Source organism: Peromyscus californicus, unplaced genomic scaffold (assembly GCF_007827085.1).
Source record: "Peromyscus californicus insignis strain IS unplaced genomic scaffold, ASM782708v3 Scaffold_7__1_contigs__length_154581171, whole genome shotgun sequence".
NCBI lineage: Eukaryota > Metazoa > Chordata > Mammalia > Rodentia > Cricetidae > Peromyscus > Peromyscus californicus.
This window is the reverse complement of record NW_026294595.1, coordinates 39,919,016-39,942,894: the sequence shown is the minus strand read 5'-3', so window position 1 is coordinate 39,942,894 and position 23,879 is coordinate 39,919,016. Positions and strand designations below refer to the sequence as shown.

Below are 23,879 nucleotides of genomic sequence, written 5' to 3'. Positions count from 1 at the left end.
AACACGGTCACCTCTGAACAAAATATGTTTAAACCAAGACATGTTATAATAAGATTACTCTAGCATTTATAAAATCACTATTAGTTAGCATTTACTTTGTTGGTATTTTTTATTTAAAAATGTGTGTTATGGAAATATACTTCTAATATATTTTGCTTTGGGTTTCAGAACAAATGCATGGGGATTTGTATAATAGGGAGTAACAAAATGAATGGCAATTTTAAAACTACATGGCAAAATTCATGACAATTTAATTTAAAGCTAGATAATTATGTTTTATCTTTTGGTGGCAACATCAATTAAAGGCCAGTATAGAAAATACTGTCCTACTGTTTCCTAAATATGCTGTACAACCTAGTTGCCTCAAATGCAAAAGATCTCCCTGTTCTCTCTGTGTATGAATCTCTCTCTGTCTCTCTGTCTCTCTCTGTCTCTCTCTCTCTCTCTCTCTCTCTCTCTCTCTCTCTCTCTCTCTCTCTCTCTCCCTCTCTCCCTCTCTCCTTCTCTCTCTCCATGCTGCCTCTCTGTCTTTGTCTGTTTCTCTCTGTGTGTGTGTGCTTGCTCTCTGTGTCTCTCTCACTCTGTCTCTGTCTCTTTGTGTCTCTTCCTCATCTCTCTCTCTCTCTCTCTCTCTCTCTCTCTCTCTCTCTCTCTCTCACACACACACACACACACACACACACACACACACACACACACACACACATACACACACACACACACACAGAGGCAGCCCTCCATGTCCACAAGTGCCACATATACAGATTCTGTCAACAGTGTATCCAAACTATATTTTAAAATTTGTACTGAACACACAGAAATATTTTGTCATTACTTCTTAAACAATAAAAAGGCTGTTTATAAAGTATTTACATTATATCAGGTTTGTTAAGTAGAGATCATTTGTAAGAAGATATATATGCACATTATATTCAAGCAATGGTCCAGTTTATATGCAGGTCTTGAGTGCCAAAAGCCCCACAGAAACCAATAGATGACATCAGGTGTGGGCTCTGTGGCATTTAGTTGTCAGATGACATTTTAGCAAATTAAGGAAGTAGTTCCAGCTGTTACTTTTCTTTCTTTTTAATAAAATTTAAAAATACAAGTGACAGCAGTGACAGCTAATCACTCCTGCCTTTCTAGCTTCTCTTGGTTTACAGGTGGAAGGGCTAAGAGAAACCAGAAGGACAAAGGGCTAAACAAAGACCTGAGGAACCTGGTTCTCAACCTGGTTAGCAATGGGAACCGACAAGCCTATGTTACAGTCTTTCTAAGAGCCAAGGGAAGTGTGTCCTCTCCTCCCAAGGCCCACATGCTGTTAATTCACTCCGTGGTAGGGAACTTGGGTGATGTCCTGAGGACAAACCTGATACTCTCTGGTCCAGAAAACAGGAATTGGGCTGGCTTGGTTCGCAGAGGAAAGGGACTTAAGCCACCAGAAGCGTGTGTCCAGTCTGCGGCTGTCTGGCTTAGGGTCTTCCTTGCCCTTGATCTTACGTTGCTTTTTCATGTTTGCTTCCTCCAGATGAGAGAACGGAGACACAAAGAGCATCCCCTGAGCCAGAACTGCAGCTCAGGCCTTACCAAATGGAAGTGGCCCAACCAGCTTTGGAGGGGAAGAATATTATTATCTGCCTTCCCACGGGGAGTGGGAAAACCAGGGTGGCTGTTTACATCACCAAAGATCACTTAGACAAGAAGCAGCAGTCGTCTGAGCCTGGGAAGGTTATAGTCCTTGTCAATAAGGTACGCCTCCTGTGCTCGCCTTTGCTTCAATATTCTCATTTTTGCTTCATTATTCTGAAGCTTTTAGACGATAACATTTGTAGCAACAAATCCCACAGATTTTGTTTAATTAGGTGTGATGGCAAATAAACCATTTAATTTAATTTTCATCTTTAAGTTATATACCTAAAATTTAAAAGATTAACTTTAAGATTGATTTTTTTCATAAAACTACAACATTAAATCAAATCGTTCTAACTTATATATAAAAACTAAATTTTCCAACACACAGTGTAAGGCCGATGAACGTGAGCGTGTGTGTCCCTGGAATCTAGGATCAAATACCTTCCTTTAAAGTCCCTTTAGCCACTAACCCTTAACCTTGCAAGTGCTCTCCCGGAACTGGGAATGTGGCTCAGTAGTTGAGCTCTTGCCTAGAACATGCAAGGCTCTGGGTTCTTTATCCAGAACATGCAGAAAGTGACTCAAAGCCAAAGAGAAAATCAAGTAAATATTTTGTCTATTTCAAGTTAAATAGTCAAATGATGGTTAAATAATTTATGCAAATATATATTACATTAAATGTTATTGAACTTTACTTTGAAAATGTGTGTCTTCTGAGGACCCCAAAACCATCTTCATATTAACATTACAAATAAAATTTATTTACTTGAATTTTATTTAAACATGAGAATTTATACATTTCTAGATTGAGAATATTAATTTTTCCTATTCTATAAAATAAAATTTAGTGTGCTTTTCATAACCAATAATAACTTTTTTCTTATTATTATATATTTATTTACAGAAAATATATCAATAGACTTTTAAGACTATATTTTTTAAGATTTAGATTATTCTAAAATTTTTTATTGAAATCTTATTTGCCATATTAATAAATACATGCAGAATCTAGGCTTTAGTGATTTCCATCACAATGTGTGAGATTGACTTGTGTGCAATTTCTGAGTCCAAAGTGCTCTCCTGGAACTGGGAATGTGGCTCAGTGGTTGAGCTCTTGCCTAGAACATGCAAGGCTCTGGGTTTGAAATCCAGTACTCACAAACGAACAAACACACATGTGCTCACATATTAAAAAGAGTTTAATAATGAGTCATTAAATTCTCCTATCTTTCTTTCTTACATGGAACCTAATGAAATCAAATACTTTGCATATAGGAAAGGATTGAGTCTTAGGTCCATAGAAAAAAATAATGCTGTTAAATGAATCCAGGCACTTAAAGGCATGTAAACTGATGCCTTTGTTTCTTTGGAGGAAGTTCTGCCTTTTTCTGAATCTCAACTTCATCCCCTCTCCTCTCAAAGTTTCTCTCCCCTATTTTCCTGTCTCTGTTATTTTTACCACCCCATCCAAACGATGAACCTTCAAAGCCCAGTTATTATTTTTCATTTATTTCCTTCCCTGATTTCCATTATCTGGTCATAGGATCATAGGCAGTAAGAGCTGAGAGGGCCTCTGTAATGTAGTTTTCTTCCTTTGCAGAGAGGCATATCACTTCTGCTGGTTAATATCTGGTACCAGAGGTATCTCCCATCTTTCAAAATAACCACAGGCATCTTCTCTACACTCGCCACTCAAGGAAATCCAGGCACGCATTCACCCAAACTTATGTGTCCTATGGAACACACAGTCATTCTTTCCTGTCATTCTGGAACATAAACCTAATTCTACTGCTTTGCAACAGATCTTTACAAAGAAAAGGCACCATCCTTTCATTATTCATGTAACATGATTCACAGGCCCCTTAAGATTTGGAGTTCTCTCAGACACAGTGTTAGACAAAGTGTTGTAGATCCAGTCTTAGGAATGTGGAGTGGAGGAGAGATGAGGTAGACATTCAACCCAGGGCTGAGTATATTTGTACATCATAGACTTTGACATTAGCTACATCTTGCTATCAGCTTGAAATCCTTGGTTCCTTTTCATTTGAATACCTTTGAATACATACCAAGCTAAAACCTCTTTAATTTCTTTTTCTGCAACTAATTTACAAGCTTCAGCGTAAGCACTCAATATTTTTCTTATTCATGTTAAGTGATCATTTTTCATCTGTTTTTATGTGTATGAGTGTTTTGCCTATGTGTCTGCACAACACATGCATGCCTGATGCCCATGGAGGCCATCAAAGGGTGTTGGATCCTCTGAAACTGGAGTTACAGATAGTTGTAAGCTGCCCTGTGAGTGCTGGGAATTGAACCTGCATCCTCTGAAAGAGTAGTAAGCGTCCTTGACTACTGAGCTACCTCTCCGGCCCTCGATCTAATTTTGTAATGGTCTACCGTACCTTCACTTGCACAAACATTCTTCTGTTTGATGATTTATTCTAATTGGGAATCTTTCAACCCACAAAATGTAGGTAATTCATACACATGCATATTTTCATAAATGTTGGTGCATTTAATGTTTACAATTTTCATTATTCATATCCATTTGGATTCTTTTAAGAATCAAAGCAGATTTTATTCGTTCTATGTGGTTTGTGTGAATGAATCCTGCATCAGCTTTAGCATAGGCTGTGAGCTAGGTACTTAAGACCCACATACTTAGCATAAGCTGTGAGCTAGGTGCTTAAGATCCAAGTACTTATTAGCATAGGCTGTGGGGTAAGTACTCAAGGTCCAAGTACTTGGCATAGACTGTGAGCTAGGTATTTAAGGTTCAAATACTTCCTGAATGTTTTCAAAAGCTATGAGACTAAACAAAAATATTCCAATATTTATAGATATTTGTGAATATTTTGTAGAGTAACTAAAAATTTCCCATTAAACATACAAACTTTTGAATTGTACACATGAAATCTGAATTTTCAAATGGCATTTCCCCACTGAATGAGCATTGAGAGCATCACTCAGTCCTTTTCTGCCTCATTCTTGTTTTCCCTGAGCTTACTAAAAGTCTTCCCACTAGCTCTCCATTTGCATCATAATTGCTTACTGTAAGTTCTTTTTTGTTGTTGTTGTTTTGTTTTAATTAAAGTAGCTTCAGCTTTAAGTACTGGTGTGTCTGTCAGGAAATATCTGACTTAGTAAGACAGCATATTCTTGTTTAGCCCAATAGCAATGTATTATAATTTTTAATCTAGAATACAGAAATCCTGGTCTCTAATACCATTTCCTTTCGTTTCCATCCTTTCCAAAGTTATAGCCTTCGAGTGCAGAGAGAAACGCAAACACCACCTGTGCTCCCAGACTTTCCATTTCCTATCTAGGGCTTCACCATCACGAGGGATAAATCCCAGGTTCCTTCAGATGCTGTGATGTAGCCCCATATGATTCAGCAGAAGTGGGTAGCAGTTGGGCTTGATTAGTCTTGGCAAGCACCATGTCACATCTCAGGAAAAGGCTCCAAGAGGACCACACACCTCCCAATTAGCCATGTCAGACTTGCATCTGGCTTTCCCTGTGTCCTTCAGTAGGAAGTCAATGCCACCCAGAGTGAGTTTCAGGATTATCCAACAGTGACTGAATTATCAGGTAATACGATAATTATGAGAAATGCAATGTGCGTGTGTTGAAGCCTGGCCATGACATTCTTCCTGCCAATTTTCTGTTTGCTATACTGTATACTCCTGGACTTCCATTTTTACATCCTCCTAGAATGGAACCTGTAGCAGGCTTTTTCTTTTGGACTACCAACCAGCTCCCAAATCATGACACGGAGACTTCTTATTAGTTATGAATGCTAGGCCTTATCTTATCCTCTTATAACTTAACCTTGTTTCTCTTCATCTGCATTTTGCCTTGGAGCTTTTTACCTTTTCTTTCTGTATGTCCTACTTTTCCTGCTTCTTCCCTGTCTGGCTAGCTGGCGCTGGCTGGCTGGTGCTGGGTCTCTCTCTCTCTCTCTTTCTCCTTTCTCTTCTTCTTCCTCTCCTCTTTTGAGCATAGACTTCTCTTCCTACTTGTTCTCTCTGCCTGTCAGTCCCATCTATCCCTCTCCTGCCTAGCTATTGGTCATTCAGATTTTTATTAGACCAATCAGGTGCCTTAGGCAGGCAAGGTGAAACAGCAACACATCTCTTCACAACTAAACAAATACGGCATAAACAAATGTAACACATCCTTACATTGTTAAAAAAAAATGCAGCAGAAACAAATGTAACATACCTTTACACAGTTAAAGTAATGTTCCACAGCATAAATAAATGCAACACATCTTCACATAGTTAAATATTCCACAATAGAAACCCTCAAAGTAGCCTGACTGGGGCTGGCCATATAGCTCAGGTGTTATGAGTTCTTGCCTAACATACAGGAAGCCTGGGGGTCAATCCTCAGCACGGCACCCAAGCACAAAGCATGCTTGGTGGTACATACTTGTAATCCCAGCACTGAAGAGGTAGAGACAGAGGGATCAGGAGTTCAAGGTCATCCTAAACTACAAAGGGAGTTCAAGACCAGTCTGCACTAAGTGATAACACCCGTTCTCAAACAAAAGAAAACAGAATTTAAAAATAAGATAGACTAGGTCATCTTTCCCTCCGTTCTGGAGATATTGAGTGACTTGAAATGTGGAGGTGTCACTGGGATTTCAACTGCTGCTGTTACCAGATATTGCAACATACAGAGTTGGCTGGAAAGGAAGCAAAATGTGTACCTCTCTCACCCTTGCTTGCTACTTTGTTTTTATGCAGACACCAAAACCATTCTTTTTTTTTTTTTTTTTTTTTTTGGTTTTTCCAGACAGGGTTTCTCTGTGTAGCTTTGTGCCTTTCCTGGAACTCACTCTGTAACCCAGGCTGGCCTCAAACTCACAAAGATCCACCTGCCTCTGCCTCCCGAGTGCTGGGATTAAAGGCGTGCGCCACCACCGCCCGGCTGATCAAAGCCATTCTTAGAGTTCATTCTTTCCTATCCCACACATTGTCCTCACAAAGTGTTACTGCTGCTGTCCGGGTTCCCTGCTCTTTCCACTGTTGTAGTCAAATGGTCTCTAGCAGGATCCCAGGCACTGAGAATAAATGATCTCTAGAATATGTGCTCAGCTAGACTGAGTTCCTCTCAGTTATCAGCCTTATCTCACATATCTTTGTGTTCTAGATGCAGTGTCTACATCTAATACAAACACCGTGGGTATTTAATGTCAGATGGATAGACTGAATGAAATATAGACGGTAATAGCAAATTAACTGATTCAGTGTAAACATTCCTCTTACTCGTCCCCACACAGTCCTTTGACTGATATTCCTCTGTGTCTTTCGCTTTGCTTTCCTCTCTCTTTCTTCTGAATTTTTAAAAGTTCTGTGTGCTCTCATTTTTAAAGGTAATGTTAGCTGAACAACTTTTCCGCAAAGAGTTCAACCCATTTTTGAAGAAGTGGTATCGCATTATTGGATTAAGTGGTGATACCCAGCTGAAAATATCATTCCCAGAAGTTGTCAAATCTTATGACGTTATCATCAGCACAGCTCAAATCCTGGAAAATTCCCTCTTAAATCTGGAGAGTGGAGAAGATGATGGTGTACAGCTGTCAGGTTGGTTGGAGTGACTAATTTTAGAAAAAAAAGACTGATAGAAATATTAAAGATAGAAACAGAGATTGCTCCTTAAATCATCTTTTTTACATGCTGAAAATTAACCTTAGTTCATCCAAGTTATTTTTTTACTTTATAAAACATCACCTAATTGCTCTTCTTCCTGGAAAAAATGAACAAAAACAGAAAAATGTTTAACTTGATGGCTTGCTTTTGCATGAGTATATCGTTAGTAAATCAAGCATTAAGCACTATGTTCTTCTGTTACTTCACACACACACACACACACACACACACACACACACACACACACACACTTTCAACTTAAATTTTGACTGACCCACAGCTTACCAGAGTTCCTCTAAACCCTTCCTTTGAGAGGTCAATTTTTTTTTTCCTTTTGTGCTATCATTCTGCTTGTGTCTCTTGGAGAGAATAATTACATTGTAATATATATATATATATATATATATATATATATATATATCATATATGTATAATATTACATATATAATTTTTAAATTTGGTGATAGATCCTACTAGAATTACATTCTTCACTGTAAAATAAAAACTACAGTTCTGCCTACATTATTTGGAATGGTTAGATGATTAGGAGAAAGACAGAGAAAAGTCAAAGTAATCACAATAATTAAATGTGAAGTTTAGACAACACAAGATCATGCTTCTCTAAATAGTACACTCTTCACTCGGTATAACAAAAATAGGATTTATCAGCCTAAAATTATAATTTTATTCAAGAACAAGAGTGGAGCCCTGGGAAGGTTTTGTTTTTGTTGTTGTTTATTTGGAAGAAAGATATGAATTTCACTAACACTTTCTGAATCTTATCTTGAGACAGAGATAACAGCTAATAGGAGTGGAGCCATGATTACCATTCCTGGTTATTTTATTCATATATGGTAATCATGGGTAACGTCATACAAGCAGATCCAGTAGGGCTGTCCCTATATTCTGCCCAACGGAAGACAGGCAGCGGCAGCTCATTGCTTTAGCTTCCTGGTGCTTGTCTCACTGTACCGTGCATTTTAGGTAAACAGACCTTCTGCCTTTTCTGTTCAGATTTTTCCCTCATTATCATTGACGAATGCCATCACACCAACAAGGAGGCCGTCTACAACAACATCATGCGGCGGTATTTAAAGCAGAAGCTGAAGAACAATACCCTCAAGAAACAAAACCAACCGGTAATTCCCCTGCCTCAGATTCTAGGACTGACCGCATCACCTGGTGTGGGAGGAGCCAAAAAGCAAGTGGAGGCTGAAAAACATATTTTAAATGTAAGTCACTGTGTTTGTGGACTACTGGACAGGCTGTGTCAAATGCCTGGGTTTCTTGGGATTTTAAGTTGTGTGGAAAGCTCAAGTGTCAGTGTCATCAGTGAAATGAAGGCTGTTTGCTTTGCCTCTAGAAAATAGCCTCAGTCTTCTAAAACATGGTGACAGCCTTCATAAATACAAGTGATACAGAGCAATCACATAATTGTTATGAAGCTGGATACAATTCATGAGGAGGGCTGTAGAGATGGCTCAGCCATGAAAGACTAGGCTCACAACCAAAATTAATGAGAAGTACGGGTTGGGTAGAATGCCTTTGCAACTATTGTACTTCTACACTTGAACTCCATGATCTCCTTGATACAGAAACATAGTTGATAGTGCTCGTTCCTGATGGCTTGTTACCCCATGACTTTCAAAACAGCATGCTCTCTGTGTCTTTTCCCACTCTGCATCAGTCTAGGATACGGGTTACTCCAGTTAAGAGAGAAAAGAGGCAAAACTAGTGGTTCCTGCCTTTAATGCTGGCACTTGGGAAGCAGAGCCACGCAGCTTGCTGGAGTTTACAGAGTGAGTTCCAGGCCAGCTAGGGCTGCTGAGTGAGACCCTGTCTTTAAATAAGGGTTTGGGGATGGGAGTGGGGGAATGGGAAATTGAAATACGAGGCTCTTTTTGTTAAAGATGCACTCATCAACTTCCCCATGGGGGGTGCCATTTACAGTGTTACTGTTGATCTCAAGTGTATTTATGCTAAAAACTTTATATTACACTTTGCTGACATTCACTTGTAAGAAAAGTATACATTCGGTTGTAAGAAAAGAATACTTTAAGTGTCTCTTTTCCAGATATGTGCCAATCTTGATGCATCTACCATTAAAACAGTGAAAGAGAATCTTGGTCAACTTAAACACCAAATAAAGGAACCATGCAAGAAGTTTGTGATTGCTGATGACACCAAAGAAGTATGTTCTAAACATTTCATATGTATTTGTCTGGCAATGCCATATTCAATTGAAAGGTGGCAGGAGCTATTTTACATTCACCAACTGAATATTCCCATTTAACATTTTTTTAATCAAAAAGCCATCATTCTATACTTTTAAAAATTGATACAAGGCAGCAGAGACTGCTACGAATTGTCTCCACCATCTTCCTTCTTCTTGCTTACAGGGAACACAGCTCAGTGCTTAGTTACGTCTGATTCTTGGAAGAGTGGAAGTATTGGGCTGGGGAACATGGATGGCTAATCTGGAGGGATTGTAGGAGTTAACATCCTCTTGCTGTTTTGATGTTTTGCACGATTGCTTTTCTGATTTTCCAGGGAGTCATTGTGTTGCAGTTGGCAGTGACAACAGACATTCTCATCGGTCTATTTTCTTTCTCTGGAAAACACCGATTGTAAAAAGTGAAGCATTGAATGTATTGATGCTTTTCTGGTGAATATTTTCACTAACTAAAAAAATCAGCTTATAGTCAGTTTGGATGTTATGTTTAGTAGACTATTCCAATTCTTTCTTTTGTAGGATTGAAAACTTGATAAATTTTAGCTATGTATAATAAGTTTAATCCCATTGAGAATCCACCTCATAAGGTTATTGGGACTAAATGATGGGATATGTGTGCAGTAAGTTATAATGTTGTAGGCACCAAACCAGTGTTAGTGGCCAACCTCCACAGTGTACCTACTTTCATTCTGAAATAGAGCTATGCTGGCTTGTTGGGTAGACTATACTCACTGATACATTTTTATCACTGCTTCTCTTCTCTGAACAGTCTTTTGAGAAGATTTCCCATTCTTTTTTACTTGCCTTTTTCAATTACTCTTTAGTAATGTTTGATGCATGGGGAAAAGCACAAAATGTGTGTGTGTGTGTGTGTGTGTGTGTGTGTGTGTGTGTGTGTGTGTGTGTGAACTTTCATAAATTGACCAAACTTATGCAAAATATTCAGGTCAAGAGACAGCGCATGACAAGGCCCTCAAAACTCCTTCTCTTGCCTATCCTCATGACAAGGGAAACTATTAGTTTTGACTGATTTTGAACTTTATCCAAGTTGAATCATGTAACACACATTCTTCCATACCTGGATTTTTTTCCCAAATGACGTCAATTGCTTTTATTTTGGAAATAATAGTAGTGAAACCTGGTATTCACATGGGAATGTTACCTAAATACAATTAAATATTTTCTAAGTAATTGTGACATTAAGTCAATAAATATTTATCATTACCTTTAACTTTCAAGGACTGTAATACTCACTGGCTTTACTTTTTAAGAAATTTAGATTGGCAATTTGATGATAGAGGTTTATGGTGTCAGAATTGGTGTGTCCTGATGGTAGAGGTAAAATGGTAAAAACCAAATGTAGTGAACAAAGAAATGATCAGAGATTATTCTGTTGCATGGTCTAGTTAATGATTCTGATCCAATTATAATATGTAAATTGCTTTAACAAAGATAATGCTTTTTCAAACAACTTTAGTAATATATGTATAATTGTTTTTTTAGAATCCATTTAAAGAGAAACTTCTGGAAATTATGACAAGCATCCAAGCTTACTGCCAAATGAGTCCAATGTCAGATTTTGGAACTCAGCCTTATGAGCAATGGGCCATTCAAATGGAAAAAAAAGGTAATTTGGGTTTTGATCTAACAGTTTTTTTCCTTGTTTACACCAAGATTTTAGATGATCCTCTCAGATTCAGAAGCAATCTGAAAGCAAATGGAACATCAAGTAGAATTTCTGTTTTGTGTGTAGGGCAAGCCCACACATGTTCTAACTCCTCATCTAAGGAAAGAGGTGTCAATTCATCCAGTTTTCACTTTCATTTATTATATATAAAGTATTAAGGCAGCTATCAACAGCTCTGTCTCCAAAGGCAATTTTACTGACGTGTTTTTCAAGCTGTTCGAATATGGTTCAGGGCCACGTTTCTGCTCACACTGAGCTCAAGTAGCAGGCTTTGGCATTGAAAACCACCCCCTTTAGAACCCATGACACATATGGAGCCTTGCTCTTTCCGACACCACAGTGAAGTTGGCTGCTGAGCCATAACCTATTCAAGCGTACAACAGTTGTAGGATGGTTCTCTGCCCTTTGCCTCACCCACAGAGTTTATTCTTCCACAGCTGCCAAAGACGGAAATCGCAAAGACCGTGTCTGTGCAGAACATTTGAGGAAGTACAACGAAGCCCTACAAATCAACGACACGATCCGAATGATTGACGCATACAGCCACCTGGAGACGTTCTACAGCGATGAGAAAGCAAAGAAGTTCGCGGTCCTAGAGGAAAGTGAAGACAGTGAAGACGATGCCAGCAGCTGCGATGATGAACTGAAGGGCAGTGGAAAGAAATCTCTGAAATTGGACGAAACCGATGAATTTCTCATGAATTTATTCTTTGGTAAGACTCAGGATAGCAACACAGAGTCCGTGTTCCTGCGCTGACCTCTCAGACAGGGACTCGCTGCTTTCTTTGAGACTTCTAGAACGCCTTCAAACTTCATCTTTAAAGAATCCCACAAAGACTGTGATTTATAATTGATGGCAGAGGTTAACTTTTAATTGTGTAATCATAATCATTTGATCATGCAGTTTAATTGCGATGACCATTGCAATTAATTAATTAAATAGTCTGAGCACAAAATATATCACAGGATTACCTACAGATGAGTCATGTCTTAGTGCCCCATTACGTAAAAACTGCCAGTGTAAATATTTTGTTTAGCTTTCTGATGCAAACTAATTTTATTTTTAATAGTTTTTAAGTTAACTTCTTCAACTAACCAATAGAAATTGGACATATTTGTGGTGTATAGTAGGATGTGCATGTATGAGTGTGTTTGGTGGGGATAGCTAAATCAAGCTAATAACATTAATAATTATTTTTAAAGATAACAAGAAAATGTTGAAAAAGCTAGCTGAAAACCCAAAATACGAAAACGAAAAGCTCGCTAAATTAAGAAACACCATATTGGAACAATTCACAAGGTCTGAAGAATCATCTCGAGGAATTATTTTCACAAAGACACGGCAGAGCACCTATGCACTTTCCCAGTGGATTATGGAAAATGAAAAGTTTGCTGAAGTTGGAGTCAAAGCGCATCATCTGATCGGGGCAGGACACAGCAGCGAAGTCAAGCCCATGACACAGGTACATTGTCCTTTGGGAGTTCATTTCTTACACTTCAATGAGGCTTCTCTAATTGCTTGTAATGTTTCTCAATTCTTTCACTCTCTCACAACCAGATTCACAGGAGGCTCTTGTTTTTGACATTTTGAGTTAATGACAGGCCAATAGGTGGTACTTTGTCATTGAACCTGTGTCCTACCTGGTCGGCAGCCACTCAGATCCAAGTAAACACACAGAGGCTTATATTAATTAAAACTGCTCGGCCATTAGCTCAGGCTAACTATTGACTAGCTCTTACACTTAACTCAGCCCATTTCTGTTCATCTATATGTTGCCACCTGTTCCATGGCTTTACCTGTGTGCCACTACATGCTGCTCCCTGGATGGCGGGCTGGCATCTCCTGACTCAGCCTTCCTCTTCCCAGAATTCTCCTTATCTGCTTACCCCACCTATACTTCCTGTCGGGCTACTGACCAGTCAGAGTTTTATTAAACCAGTGTACAAAAGCATTATTCCACAGCAGTACTTAATGAGGTCAGTGTCATCTCAGAATTCCCTTTTCTTTTTCCATACTTATGGGAACTTCTCAAGTTCGGTACCTCTTGTGAAAATGAATAACTTTTATGTTAGCAACATCACAAAGACATATTTACAATATAAAATCAAGTGGGAATTCAAAACTGCACAGGAAATGTAGATGACAATCAAAACTGTACAACAAATACTTATAAAATGAAGTCTATGAGAACCTGGAAGAGTTGATGTTCTGGCTGTGTTAGGGACAGGGTTTTGAAAAGGTTTCTGCTCCTTTACTAGTTTTTTAAAATTGTATTATTTATTATGTGCACAGTAAAAAACACTTTTGAGAGAAAACAGACACTTGTAAACTGTTTTAAATATTTAAACATGTAAAATGTTTAGGTATTCTCCTGAAAGCTAAATTTCTCTTGAGTCTTGTTCAGGGAGGAGTTGCTTCAGTCCTGTGATAACCATCACTGTTCCACACGATGGAACAAACCAAATCCATTTAGTGTTTAAGAGAAGAAAACTTGAAATTTCCCACTTGGACACTCAATAGCTGTGCATTGAGTCTCAGCTTGTGAGCTGGAGTGGACTCATCCATCCTGATAACAGTTAAGCACATACTTGACCTGAGGGCCCAGCACTGATCCTGGAACCTTGTATTCAAGTACTCTTTGAAATGAAGGTACAGGTATATCTTAAAATCAAAGATATGATTTTTTTTTCAATCAATGGATGTCAATGAATAAGGTAGAAGTTGCCAAAGATTTGTCAGGGACGTTTCTATCATGTTCTTCTGCAGTGATAAGACAAATAAAAACTCATGTTACCTTTACAAAGAAAGGAAAGGGCAGGAAAGAACACACCTCTGGGCAAGAAGGTTAATTTTGCTTAATTTAAAAGAATGTAAGTGTGTCCTGAATGCCACAGTGGCTAGCAGCTTTGGTGAGAGTTTGGAGGAGATAAAATACCACAGACTATCCATATCAGATGGGATTTATGTTCAGCTGTTTTTTCAATGCAAAAACCAGAGGTAAGATTTCAATACACTTATATTAACTTTTAAAGTTCACATTTGAAAAAAAAATCCTTGCTGTGATTAGGCTTTAATCACATAGTCATCCACTTTTGATTTATATTGTCTTTTGACTAGACCTTATGTTTACCCTGGTTAAAGTTAAATCTTGCTCAAAGTAAAATTGAAGAGTAGCACCACTTTCTACTGTCCCAGTTCCCCTCCCTGGAAGCACTCAGTACTTTGATTTTCTCCTGTATCCTTTCAAGAATGTTCTGTATGTTTTGTTTTGTTTTGTTTTTTTCCTGGATGATTCTTAAAGTGACCAATTATAATATGTATGGGAAATTTTCTGTCTCAAAACTGATGTAAATGGTTCAGTGAATTTTATTTCCTAAATATCAGACCCTAGTGTTAATGTATGAAAGGTAAATCCTATTTTAGCCTGTCCTTGCCAAAGCCTTTTCTCAGCCAGCAACACCTCTCCCTTTTCTTCCTCCCAAATCGCCCATCAATTTATTTCCTTGGCATAAAGAATGTTCTTCCCACCTCCAGACTGCAGGATGGAAATATTTTTGTTATTGTGTGGTAATCCCAGATTGGAAATCAAATGTTGTCTCACCATCATGTCTTTGTTCGTTGCCAAAAACAGATGGCAGCAAATCCATCTATGAGCTAATCCTCTGATTTACACTGACCAGTTGCAATTTATTATTTTCTTCTCCTAATTAGAAGATCTGAATGTGTTTAGCATCACAAAATTTAATTTATTAAAATGTTTCCACAGAATGAACAAAAAGAAGTCATTAGTAAATTTCGCACTGGAAAAATAAATCTGCTTATCGCTACCACAGTGGCAGAGGAAGGCCTGGATATCAAAGAATGCAATATCGTTATCCGTTATGGCCTCGTCACTAATGAGATAGCCATGGTCCAGGTATGCCCAGAGTTCTTTGTCTAATGTGGATTCTCATTCCTGTGCTCCTATGTGGATTCCTCCTTTTTACTAAAACAACACAAAAACTCTTTAGCTTTAAGCATCCGTCTGTGTTACTGCTAAAAGACCCATCTTAAAGAACTACAAGGGAAAGGCTTTTATATGACTGCTGTTTGTTGAACTACTAGGGCAACCTCTTATAATCTACCCAACAACCCTATTTTGGTTGCTATTTCTATGTCTTGAGATTTTCCAAGACTATGCTTGATACTGGCCCCATGACAACGCTCAAAAGAGGCCTCCTCCATCTTCAGATGTCAGTGAGCCCCTAGTGGGATCGAGAATATGAACCTACTGTCCAGAAATGTCTGACAAAGTAACCCATTCAGACCTCAGGGAGCCCAGCGGTTGTCTTTTTCCCTCCAGCCACTCAACTTTTCTACATATTTAGTTTTCTATAAAAGAGTGAGTGGGGTCAATAAATAAATGAATAGTTGTCAGTTTGCATCCAAACTTCACAGCTCTTTTACTCACCTATATTAACAATGTCATGGTATTTAGAAGAGTTATGATGAAGAAAATACAGGACATTATTCTTTAAACAAGAAAGGGGTGTTATTTCATCCTTTGGTGCATGACAAGGTATTGAAGGTGAAGATCATTAGGCAGCTATCTTTCTGGAAAGCAAGATTAGTTCAGGGAGTGATCTGTAAGTCAGAATGTTCTGACTACAATATGAATGCAGTTTGCCCTAAGAATAGTATTATAGTTGATAGTTAAGCTCTTGAGCTAGGCAATCAAGCTTCCACTATTAAAAATGTGTCCATATCACCCCCAGTGACGGGTCAGATCTAGTGAATTCCACCCCATCAGGGCTAGGCTGTTTATGGTCCATTGGATGGCCTGATACCCATGCACATATGGACAGCACTAAATGAATGGCCTTAGTGGTCATTAACAATCAAGAAGAGGACATGGAAGTGGATGTTGGGGCGGGGTTGAGACCTGTGAGAAGTTGGAGGGGGCAAATGGGAAGTAGATATTATCATATTTTGTTGTTTACACAAATGAAAAATTTAAAGAACAAAAATGAATTGATGTGCCTTTCACCTTCTTACACAGCCTATAGAAATTTGACTCTTTAATGTGCATATTTTCCTGGAGCCTTTAAACCGTGTTTAAAATGCAAAGTAGGCTGCCGAGAACAGTTCTGTGTGCTCAGAAGCCCTGGTGCCAAGACCAGAGATATGACTTGTCCTCATTCATCCTCTTTCCTAACAGATGGCTTCGCTGGTCCAAGCCACTGCTTAGGGTTTCCGTGGTTTATGATTATTGGTGAAATTATTAAGGCCACTCCACGTAGTTAAAAGGAGATTTATTTAATGGCATAACTTACAAATTAAGGGATAGGTAGGTCGCGGGGTCTGGGGAAGGTGTATCACAGTCCAGCGGTGTTCTCTGGAGCTCTGCTTGGTCATCCTCCACTATCCAGGGTCCCGGAACGGAGAGAGCGCCCGCTGATCCAGATCTCGGGTCCCCAGGCGCCTCCCTTGGCCCCGCCTTATAGGCGTGACGGTTGCCGAAGTCTCAATGGGGGTTGGAACTTCCAGATCAAAGCTGGAATGGCTACCCACTACATATGATAGTTGCTCAGGGTGCAACAGGGCTATATGGGTGGTGTATTATTTTGGCTTCATAGAGTTGCCAAAATCATCCTAGAACATTGCATTAAAGAACATTTAAGTTTGAAAAAGTTTATCTACAAGCCATGGGTAATAACTACCTTTACTAAGAATAGAGAGATTATTTGTAGGCTGTGGTACCCACTGAAGACTATCTTCCCAGGCCCAAACTGGGACAGCTCAGAGCAAGACACAGCACTTCCTTTCTTTGTTCATGTTCTTAGGCCCGTGGTCGAGCCAGAGCTGATGAAAGCACCTATGTCCTGGTTACCAGCAGTGGCTCAGGAGTTACCGAACGTGAGATCGTTAATGACTTCCGAGAGAAGATGATGTATAAAGCTATAAACCGTGTTCAAAATATGAAACCAGAGGAATATGCACATGAGGTATTGTTCTTGACCACTGTTGAGTTTAGTTTTCATCTGAGAATGGCTATGTTTGTTTGCCACTGATGTCTGGGTGGCTACTTCCCCAGACAGAAATTGTGCTGAGTTACCAGCTGCTGTCTGAAGATTTGTTCTGAGTCCAGATTCACACAAAGCCCCAAGATCTGTGGAGGGCAGAAAATGGTGAGGGAATTTTGATCACTGCAGGGAAACCAAACATCAACTTTGGTAGTATGAATTTAGGCTGCCCTTTTCCAGAAAGACTTGTGCAACTTACTCATCCAAACCTACCTGGTTGTTTCAATTTGATCCAACCCATATGTACAAAGACAGTATCTTTATTACAAAAATAGTTATAAAATGGCTCTATGTTCTCTAAAATTAGAGAACATGGTGACAAATAAAACATAAACCCTTGCTATGTGAAGTAGAGATTCTGGTGTGTACTTAGTGAGGATGGGGGAAGGCAAAGAGTAAGCACAGACTTCACAGCGTTGTGCGTATCATACAACAATGGGCACTATGGAGTTAGAATAGGATTGTGTAGCCAGGCTTGGTGGCTTGTGTCTGAAATTCCAGCATTTAGAAGGCTAAGGCAAGAGGTTTACCCCATGAGTTTGAGGCCATCTTGGACTACATACTACATTCAAAGCCAGCCTAGGCTACAGAGTGAATCCTATCTCAAAAACATACAAAACAAAACAAAAACTCAGCGTAGTAGAGTATGATGTAAAACACTTGACTACACAGCTACTTTTGAGAAGTTCCACTTAGAGACTGACACTGGGGCTAGTTCTGAATGATTAAAATGTATATAATAAGTCATATAGCTGAATCTCATTTAATAACGTTATTTGAATTGGGTAAAGGAATACAGTGGGGAAAAAGAATATATTTATACAACATTTCAGGAAACTCTCATACCACTGAAGTAAAGACTGCAACTCCTATAATAGCAAACAATCCATTTAGAAGAAAATTCACACCCTTGCATATGGGTGTGAATGTTAGTTTCTTAACATTAGAATTGGCTCTACCCTAAATAGAGTTTTAGGGAAGGGATGCTTACAAATTGGTGTGGAAAGTATATAACCAACTCCAAGGTTTCCTGGCCAGGTTTTCATACAAACTTACATTTTAAACCCCCTTAAATATAAAGCAAACCAAACATTTTCACTAAATAATCCTACTATAAAGTTATTGCCTCATATTTATGACTAAAGAATGACTCAGTGAGATCCTTATAAAAGCTGATGCTCTAAGACTAAGTTGTGTAGGACAATTACAGGAACCTGTGAAGTCCACAGGTCAGATTCTCCCAATCTGTAGACTAAAACATTGTATTAGTTAGCCTTTCATTGTTTTCATGAAATGCCCAAGGTAGGCTGATTTTTAATGTAAAGAGGCTTATGAGTTGGACTCATAGTTAAAGCCATAAGGTCTAAGAACAGGAAAGGCTCTGTGAGGCCTCACCTCCTGACTGCTATTACATTATAGCAGAAATGCATATGTATCTAAACTTCTTTGTGCTCTCTCTGTCCTTACAAAGCCACCATAATTCAATCTTGTGGGTTCCACCCCTAAATCCTAACCCGAGATAATCTTTTCTCAAGGGCCCCATTTCGAAGCACACAACTAGGTTAAGTTTCACTTCTCCTAATGCTATTAACACAAGACTTTGTGGATTCAGTTCATGCATGAATATCGAGGTGCAAGCGGTATTCAAATCATAACAAATGATCCGTTTAGGGACTCCAGAATGGACTACCCTTCTCAGTCTCCCTAGAACAAGAGATCTGCCCTCTCAAGACTTCTCAGATGGATGAAAGAGAAAGAACAGCAACGAAGTGGACCCTGTACACTGCCCTTATACTGAAAGCTCCCACAAAGAACTGCTGCCTATCAGTTACTGAGAGAGCTACTTCACTCTCCCAGTTTTAAATGCCTTCCCACAGTGTTTAGGCAATCACTGATAAAAAGTGAGAGTTGACACAAAAGACAAAGTCTCTTTTGCATGCCATACAATGTCAGCCTTCCTGAAAAGTTAAAATTATATCAAACATCTAGAATAAACCCAAACATCACCCACCACTTGACCCAACACCTTCTACTCCATTCTTCCACTGTATTTGGACTTGACAATGACTACAGTAGAAAATTGTATGCTAAATTCATCTGGTGCTGTTGTCTCTTCATTCTTATTTTCTAGAATACAATCTAAGACATGTAAATTTCAGCTCATTTACTTCCATAAAACTATGAAAAATATTTAATTCACTATTCTTTTCTCCATATAGATTTTAAAGTTACAGGTACAAAGTATCTTGGAAAAGAAAATGAAAGTCAAAAGAAGTATTGCAAAGCATTACAATAACAATCCATCATTAATAACTCTACTCTGCAAAAATTGTAGCATGCTAGTCTGCTCAGGAGAAAACATCCACGTAATTGAGAAGATGCACCATGTCAATATGACACCGGAATTTAAGTGAGTACAGCAAGATTGATCCATGTTTGAGTTTCTTTACTAGAGGTGAGGTTAGTGGCATTGTAAATATTCTGCCTACAATGAAAGTGAGATTTTCTTTCTCTTCACAGCTTTCCCTTTTGTAGTCCCTCAAATATAATCTCATCTCTTGTCTCCGTTTTGAAAGTAATCTCCCTTGAGACACGGAGTAAAGCTAAGACACAAAGCCATGTTGATACAAGACACTTGATTTACAGGTGTCCATATCTGTTCTCAATTATTTTGAATGACTAAAAAGTTAAAATAACAGTAGACTTCAAGGGAGACCCAGAGACAGTATGACACTTGTGTGGTATGTGTAGGATGGGGGACATTCATCTGATTTGTCACAAAAATCCTGGGGAGCAGAAGATGAGAAAGGACAAGGTACAAGATAACCCAGGCACGTGGGTGACCATCAAGTCCAACATGATGAACCCATAGGTGCATGTTGTCATTTTGTCAAGTGCAACTGATGATCCTTCCTCTCTGATCACTTTAGGCGACTCTACATTGTAAGAGAAAACAAAGCACTGCAAAAGAAATTTGCTGATTATCAAACAAATGGGGAGATTATCTGCAAATGTGGCCAGGTGAGGAAACTCTAGCGGGTTCAGTTTTAACTTTGGCCAAAAGGAATGATAAATTGCATGGGCATTTATTTTCTCCTCCCTCTTTTGTTTTCTAGGCTTGGGGAACAATGATGGTACACAAAGGTTTAGACTTGCCTTGTCTCAAAATAAGGAATTTTGTAGTGAATTTCAAAAACAACTCATCAAAGAAACAATATAAGAAGTGGGTAGAATTGCCTATCAGATTTCCTGATCTTGACTGCTCAGAACATTGCTTGTATAGTGATGAAGACTAGCTCTTGATTATTTAAAGTTGAGTTGCCAACTCAAAATTTAGTATGATTTTGATTGATGTTTTCATTATACCACTGAACTAATGCCAGAATATATAAATGATGGTTTTGTTTTGTTCTAAATCATGTAAAGAAACAACGCAATACATACTTCTTACTGGTTCTAAATGTAATTGTTAATCTGAATAGTCGATTTGATGAGACCTAGGATCACCTGGGAGTTGGCAGCTGGGAATGCCCTTAAGGGATTGTCTTAAGTTAACTAAGGTAGGAAGACCTGCCTACTGTGGGCGGTCCCATTACCCAGGCTTGGTTCCTGGACTGTATAAAATTGAGAAAACTAGCTAAGCACACATTTGCACTCACAATTCTGCTTCTTGACTGTGGAATGCAATGTGTCAAGCTACCCCAAGCTCCTGCCACTGTGATGACCCCACAGTAATGGATTACAACCTCAAACTGGGAGAGCTACAAGAAATCCTTCCATCCCACATTGCTTTGGTCAGGGCATTTTATCACAGCAACAGAAAAGTAACTAAAACAGTAAGGATAAAGAAAATCTACCAGTAATACTCCTTAGTGTATAGTGTTACAGTATTGTGGAAAGTACTGGAATATAAATGAGAATCCAAGATACCAATCTCAGCCAGTTCTGTCACTGATTGTTGTGGAATATTATTTAAACTAGGCAAAGATGTGTTACATTTGTTTATGCTGTGGAATAAACTTTAACTGTGTCAAGGTGTGTTACTTCTGTCTATGCTGCATTTGTTTAATTATGTAAAGATGTATTGCATTTGTTTCACCTTGCTTGCCTAAAGCACCTGATTGGTCTAATGAAGAGCTGAATGGTCACTAGCTGGGCAAGAGAAAGAATAGCTAGCCAACAGAGAGGATAAATAGGAGGAGAAATCTAGGCTCTGGAGAAGGAAGAACAAGAGAAGAAAGAGGAGACAAAGAGGGACATTCCCCGGGGCAAGAAGCCAGGCAGCCACTCTAGCCAGCCAGACATAGAGAAGCAGTGAGAGTAAGATGCACAGAAATAAGAAAGGTAATAAGCCCCAAGGCAAAAAGTAGATAAAGTGAAGCAGGTTAATTTAAAAGAGCTAGCCAGAAAAGAACTAAGCTAAGGCGAGCAATCAAAGCTGATAAGAAGTCTCTGTGTCATGATTGGGGAGATGATTGGTGACCCAAAAGAAAAAGCCTGGTACAACTGATTTTCAATTTTTTTCAGATTTATTTATGTGTTTGTGTGTTTGGCATGCATGTATGTATGTGTACCATATGCATGCCTGGTGCCTCTGGAGGTAAGAAGGTACCAGGTCCCCTGAAACTTGTGAGCCACCATGTGGGTGGTAGGAATCAAACACTGTCTTTCGCATGAGCAACGACTCTTAACTACCAAGCATCTCTTCAGCCTCTGTCACTGATTTTCACAATCAATTTAGCCTCCTCAGCTCATCCTTCTTCAGCAGCCTCCCTGTGAGTGAAATGTTGATTAAATTATCTTCTTCACTTTTATTTGCTTGCTGTTCTTGTGCAACACGTGGACGTGGTTCGTGGTTTTAAATACACCCGTTTATTATAGCAGCAGCTTTGTCAGTCAAACATCTAGATAGAGTTCTCATACAAGGCCAAAATCAAGGCTTCAGCCACATTGTTCTCATCCGTAGGCCTTGGAAGAAGAATCTACTTCCTTGCTCACTCAGGATTTGTTTCCTTGCAACTGTCTGGCTAGGATGTCTGCTTTCTTGCTACATTTCCACCAGGAATTGCTCTCATATCCTAGGAATGCTTTATTCTGTGGCCTCTTCGGGAACCCACCCCAGCACATATCATGTTATGTTTCTTCAGGACCAGCAGGAGAAACTCTCACAGCTGCTAAGGAATCTCATGTAACTGAGCTAGAGTAACAGGAACACATTACATTATGTTTTGAATTAGGCATCATATTGATAGGCAGGTGGGATAGGTGATCTCACTTGTCAACTTTGATAACATCTACAGTCATCTGGGATAAGGTCCTCTGGGCACTCCTATCTATACCGTTTGGCCAATAGGCAATGCTGACACTCAAAGCAAGGAGATGATTTAGGGTATCATACATGAACTGACATGATTTGGGAAGGAATCTTGGAGGTCATTTTAGAATTTTACCATCAAACCCTTTGTTCATTTTTTTTTTTTGCGCTAATATAATGTGTATCCATAGGCGAGTACTTGGACAGACAGGAAGCATCATAAAGTAGACAGTGTTATTAAATGCAGCATCAAGCAGTGTCCGGCTTGCTTCCCCAGCATTCAGTTCTACAAACACAGTACCATCCTGGAATACGACCTAATCACACAGTGGTGGCTAAATTGAGAGCAGTTCTAATGCATGTAAGATTGCCAGTGTCCATGGACAGAGCAGCTTGCCAGTCTGTCCAACCTTTACATGGGACTTAGCAGGGAACAGATGTTGAAGGTTTAGTAGGAAATGAAAAGCAAAAGCTCTCCACATTCTGGCTGAAGAGTGACAACCCTGGATGGTGATACAATAAATATGTCATTTGGAGATGGAAACAGGGTCAGTTGTATTCACTGCAGCACCAGGGAGCCTCTCCATGTGTCACAGAAGAGCCATGATTGGAGACCATAACTTCAACCAGCCATTTGAACTGACACCAAGTCTCATGGGTGGCTTGCTCCACAGAAACAATTACCTCTTATGAAGAAGGGAATGAAGACAGAATTCTTTTGTGATTTTGCTCTATTAGTTTAATGCCCTATTAAGATACTTTGAATCTTTTATTAATGAGACCTGAGCCAAGATGAATATACTAATCAGATCTCTTGGGAATATAAATGCACAAAAGAAGAGTTGGGCTTTTTTAAATACTTTAAAAATTCCATCTGGCTCTATTTGAAGTATTCCTCTAAAATGTTTTGGAAACTATGCAAGAAACCAGATATCTAAGATATCTAAATGGATCACTGTAACACATGTATTCTGTTTTTTAGATATCAACAAATTGATTTTTGTGGTCAATGTTTTATCCTTTTTTTTCAATAAAAGAGTTGTTTCTTCTTTAAAGTTAGAGGTGTATATTTCAGATACTATATAATTTAATGTGTGATGACACTTGGTGACTTGAACTATAAGAAGACATATTTTACTTTAAGAGCAACTATAACTATTGTTGTGTCTTGATTATTACTGAATAGTGTAGAATCCTTAACATCTTTACATTGATTAGCCGGATGAACCTGTGAGACAAAGTCCTTAGTCTTGGCTTTAGAATGCCTTAGTTTTAGTCCTTTAGTACTTTTGT

The 23,879-nt window shown here is 38.8% G+C and overlaps 1 protein-coding gene across 1 annotated transcript in view; it reads left to right on the top strand.

The window, feature by feature from the left end:
- Ifih1 (interferon induced with helicase C domain 1) overlaps positions 1–21,306 on the top strand; it is a 53,564-nt gene extending 32,258 nt beyond the window's left edge. Inside the window, exons 5-16 of the mRNA XM_052725667.1 lie at positions 1,529–1,749; positions 7,013–7,223; positions 8,304–8,521; positions 9,364–9,480; positions 11,026–11,149; positions 11,647–11,922; positions 12,413–12,672; positions 14,977–15,126; positions 17,033–17,194; positions 19,492–19,682; positions 20,203–20,293; positions 20,389–21,306. Coding sequence (XP_052581627.1) covers positions 1,529–1,749; positions 7,013–7,223; positions 8,304–8,521; positions 9,364–9,480; positions 11,026–11,149; positions 11,647–11,922; positions 12,413–12,672; positions 14,977–15,126; positions 17,033–17,194; positions 19,492–19,682; positions 20,203–20,293; positions 20,389–20,568 — 2,201 coding nt within the window. The 3' untranslated portion in view covers positions 20,569–21,306. The remainder of the gene's footprint in view (positions 1–1,528; positions 1,750–7,012; positions 7,224–8,303; positions 8,522–9,363; positions 9,481–11,025; positions 11,150–11,646; positions 11,923–12,412; positions 12,673–14,976; positions 15,127–17,032; positions 17,195–19,491; positions 19,683–20,202; positions 20,294–20,388) is intronic.
- The last annotated feature ends 2,573 nt before the right edge of the window (positions 21,307–23,879 follow it).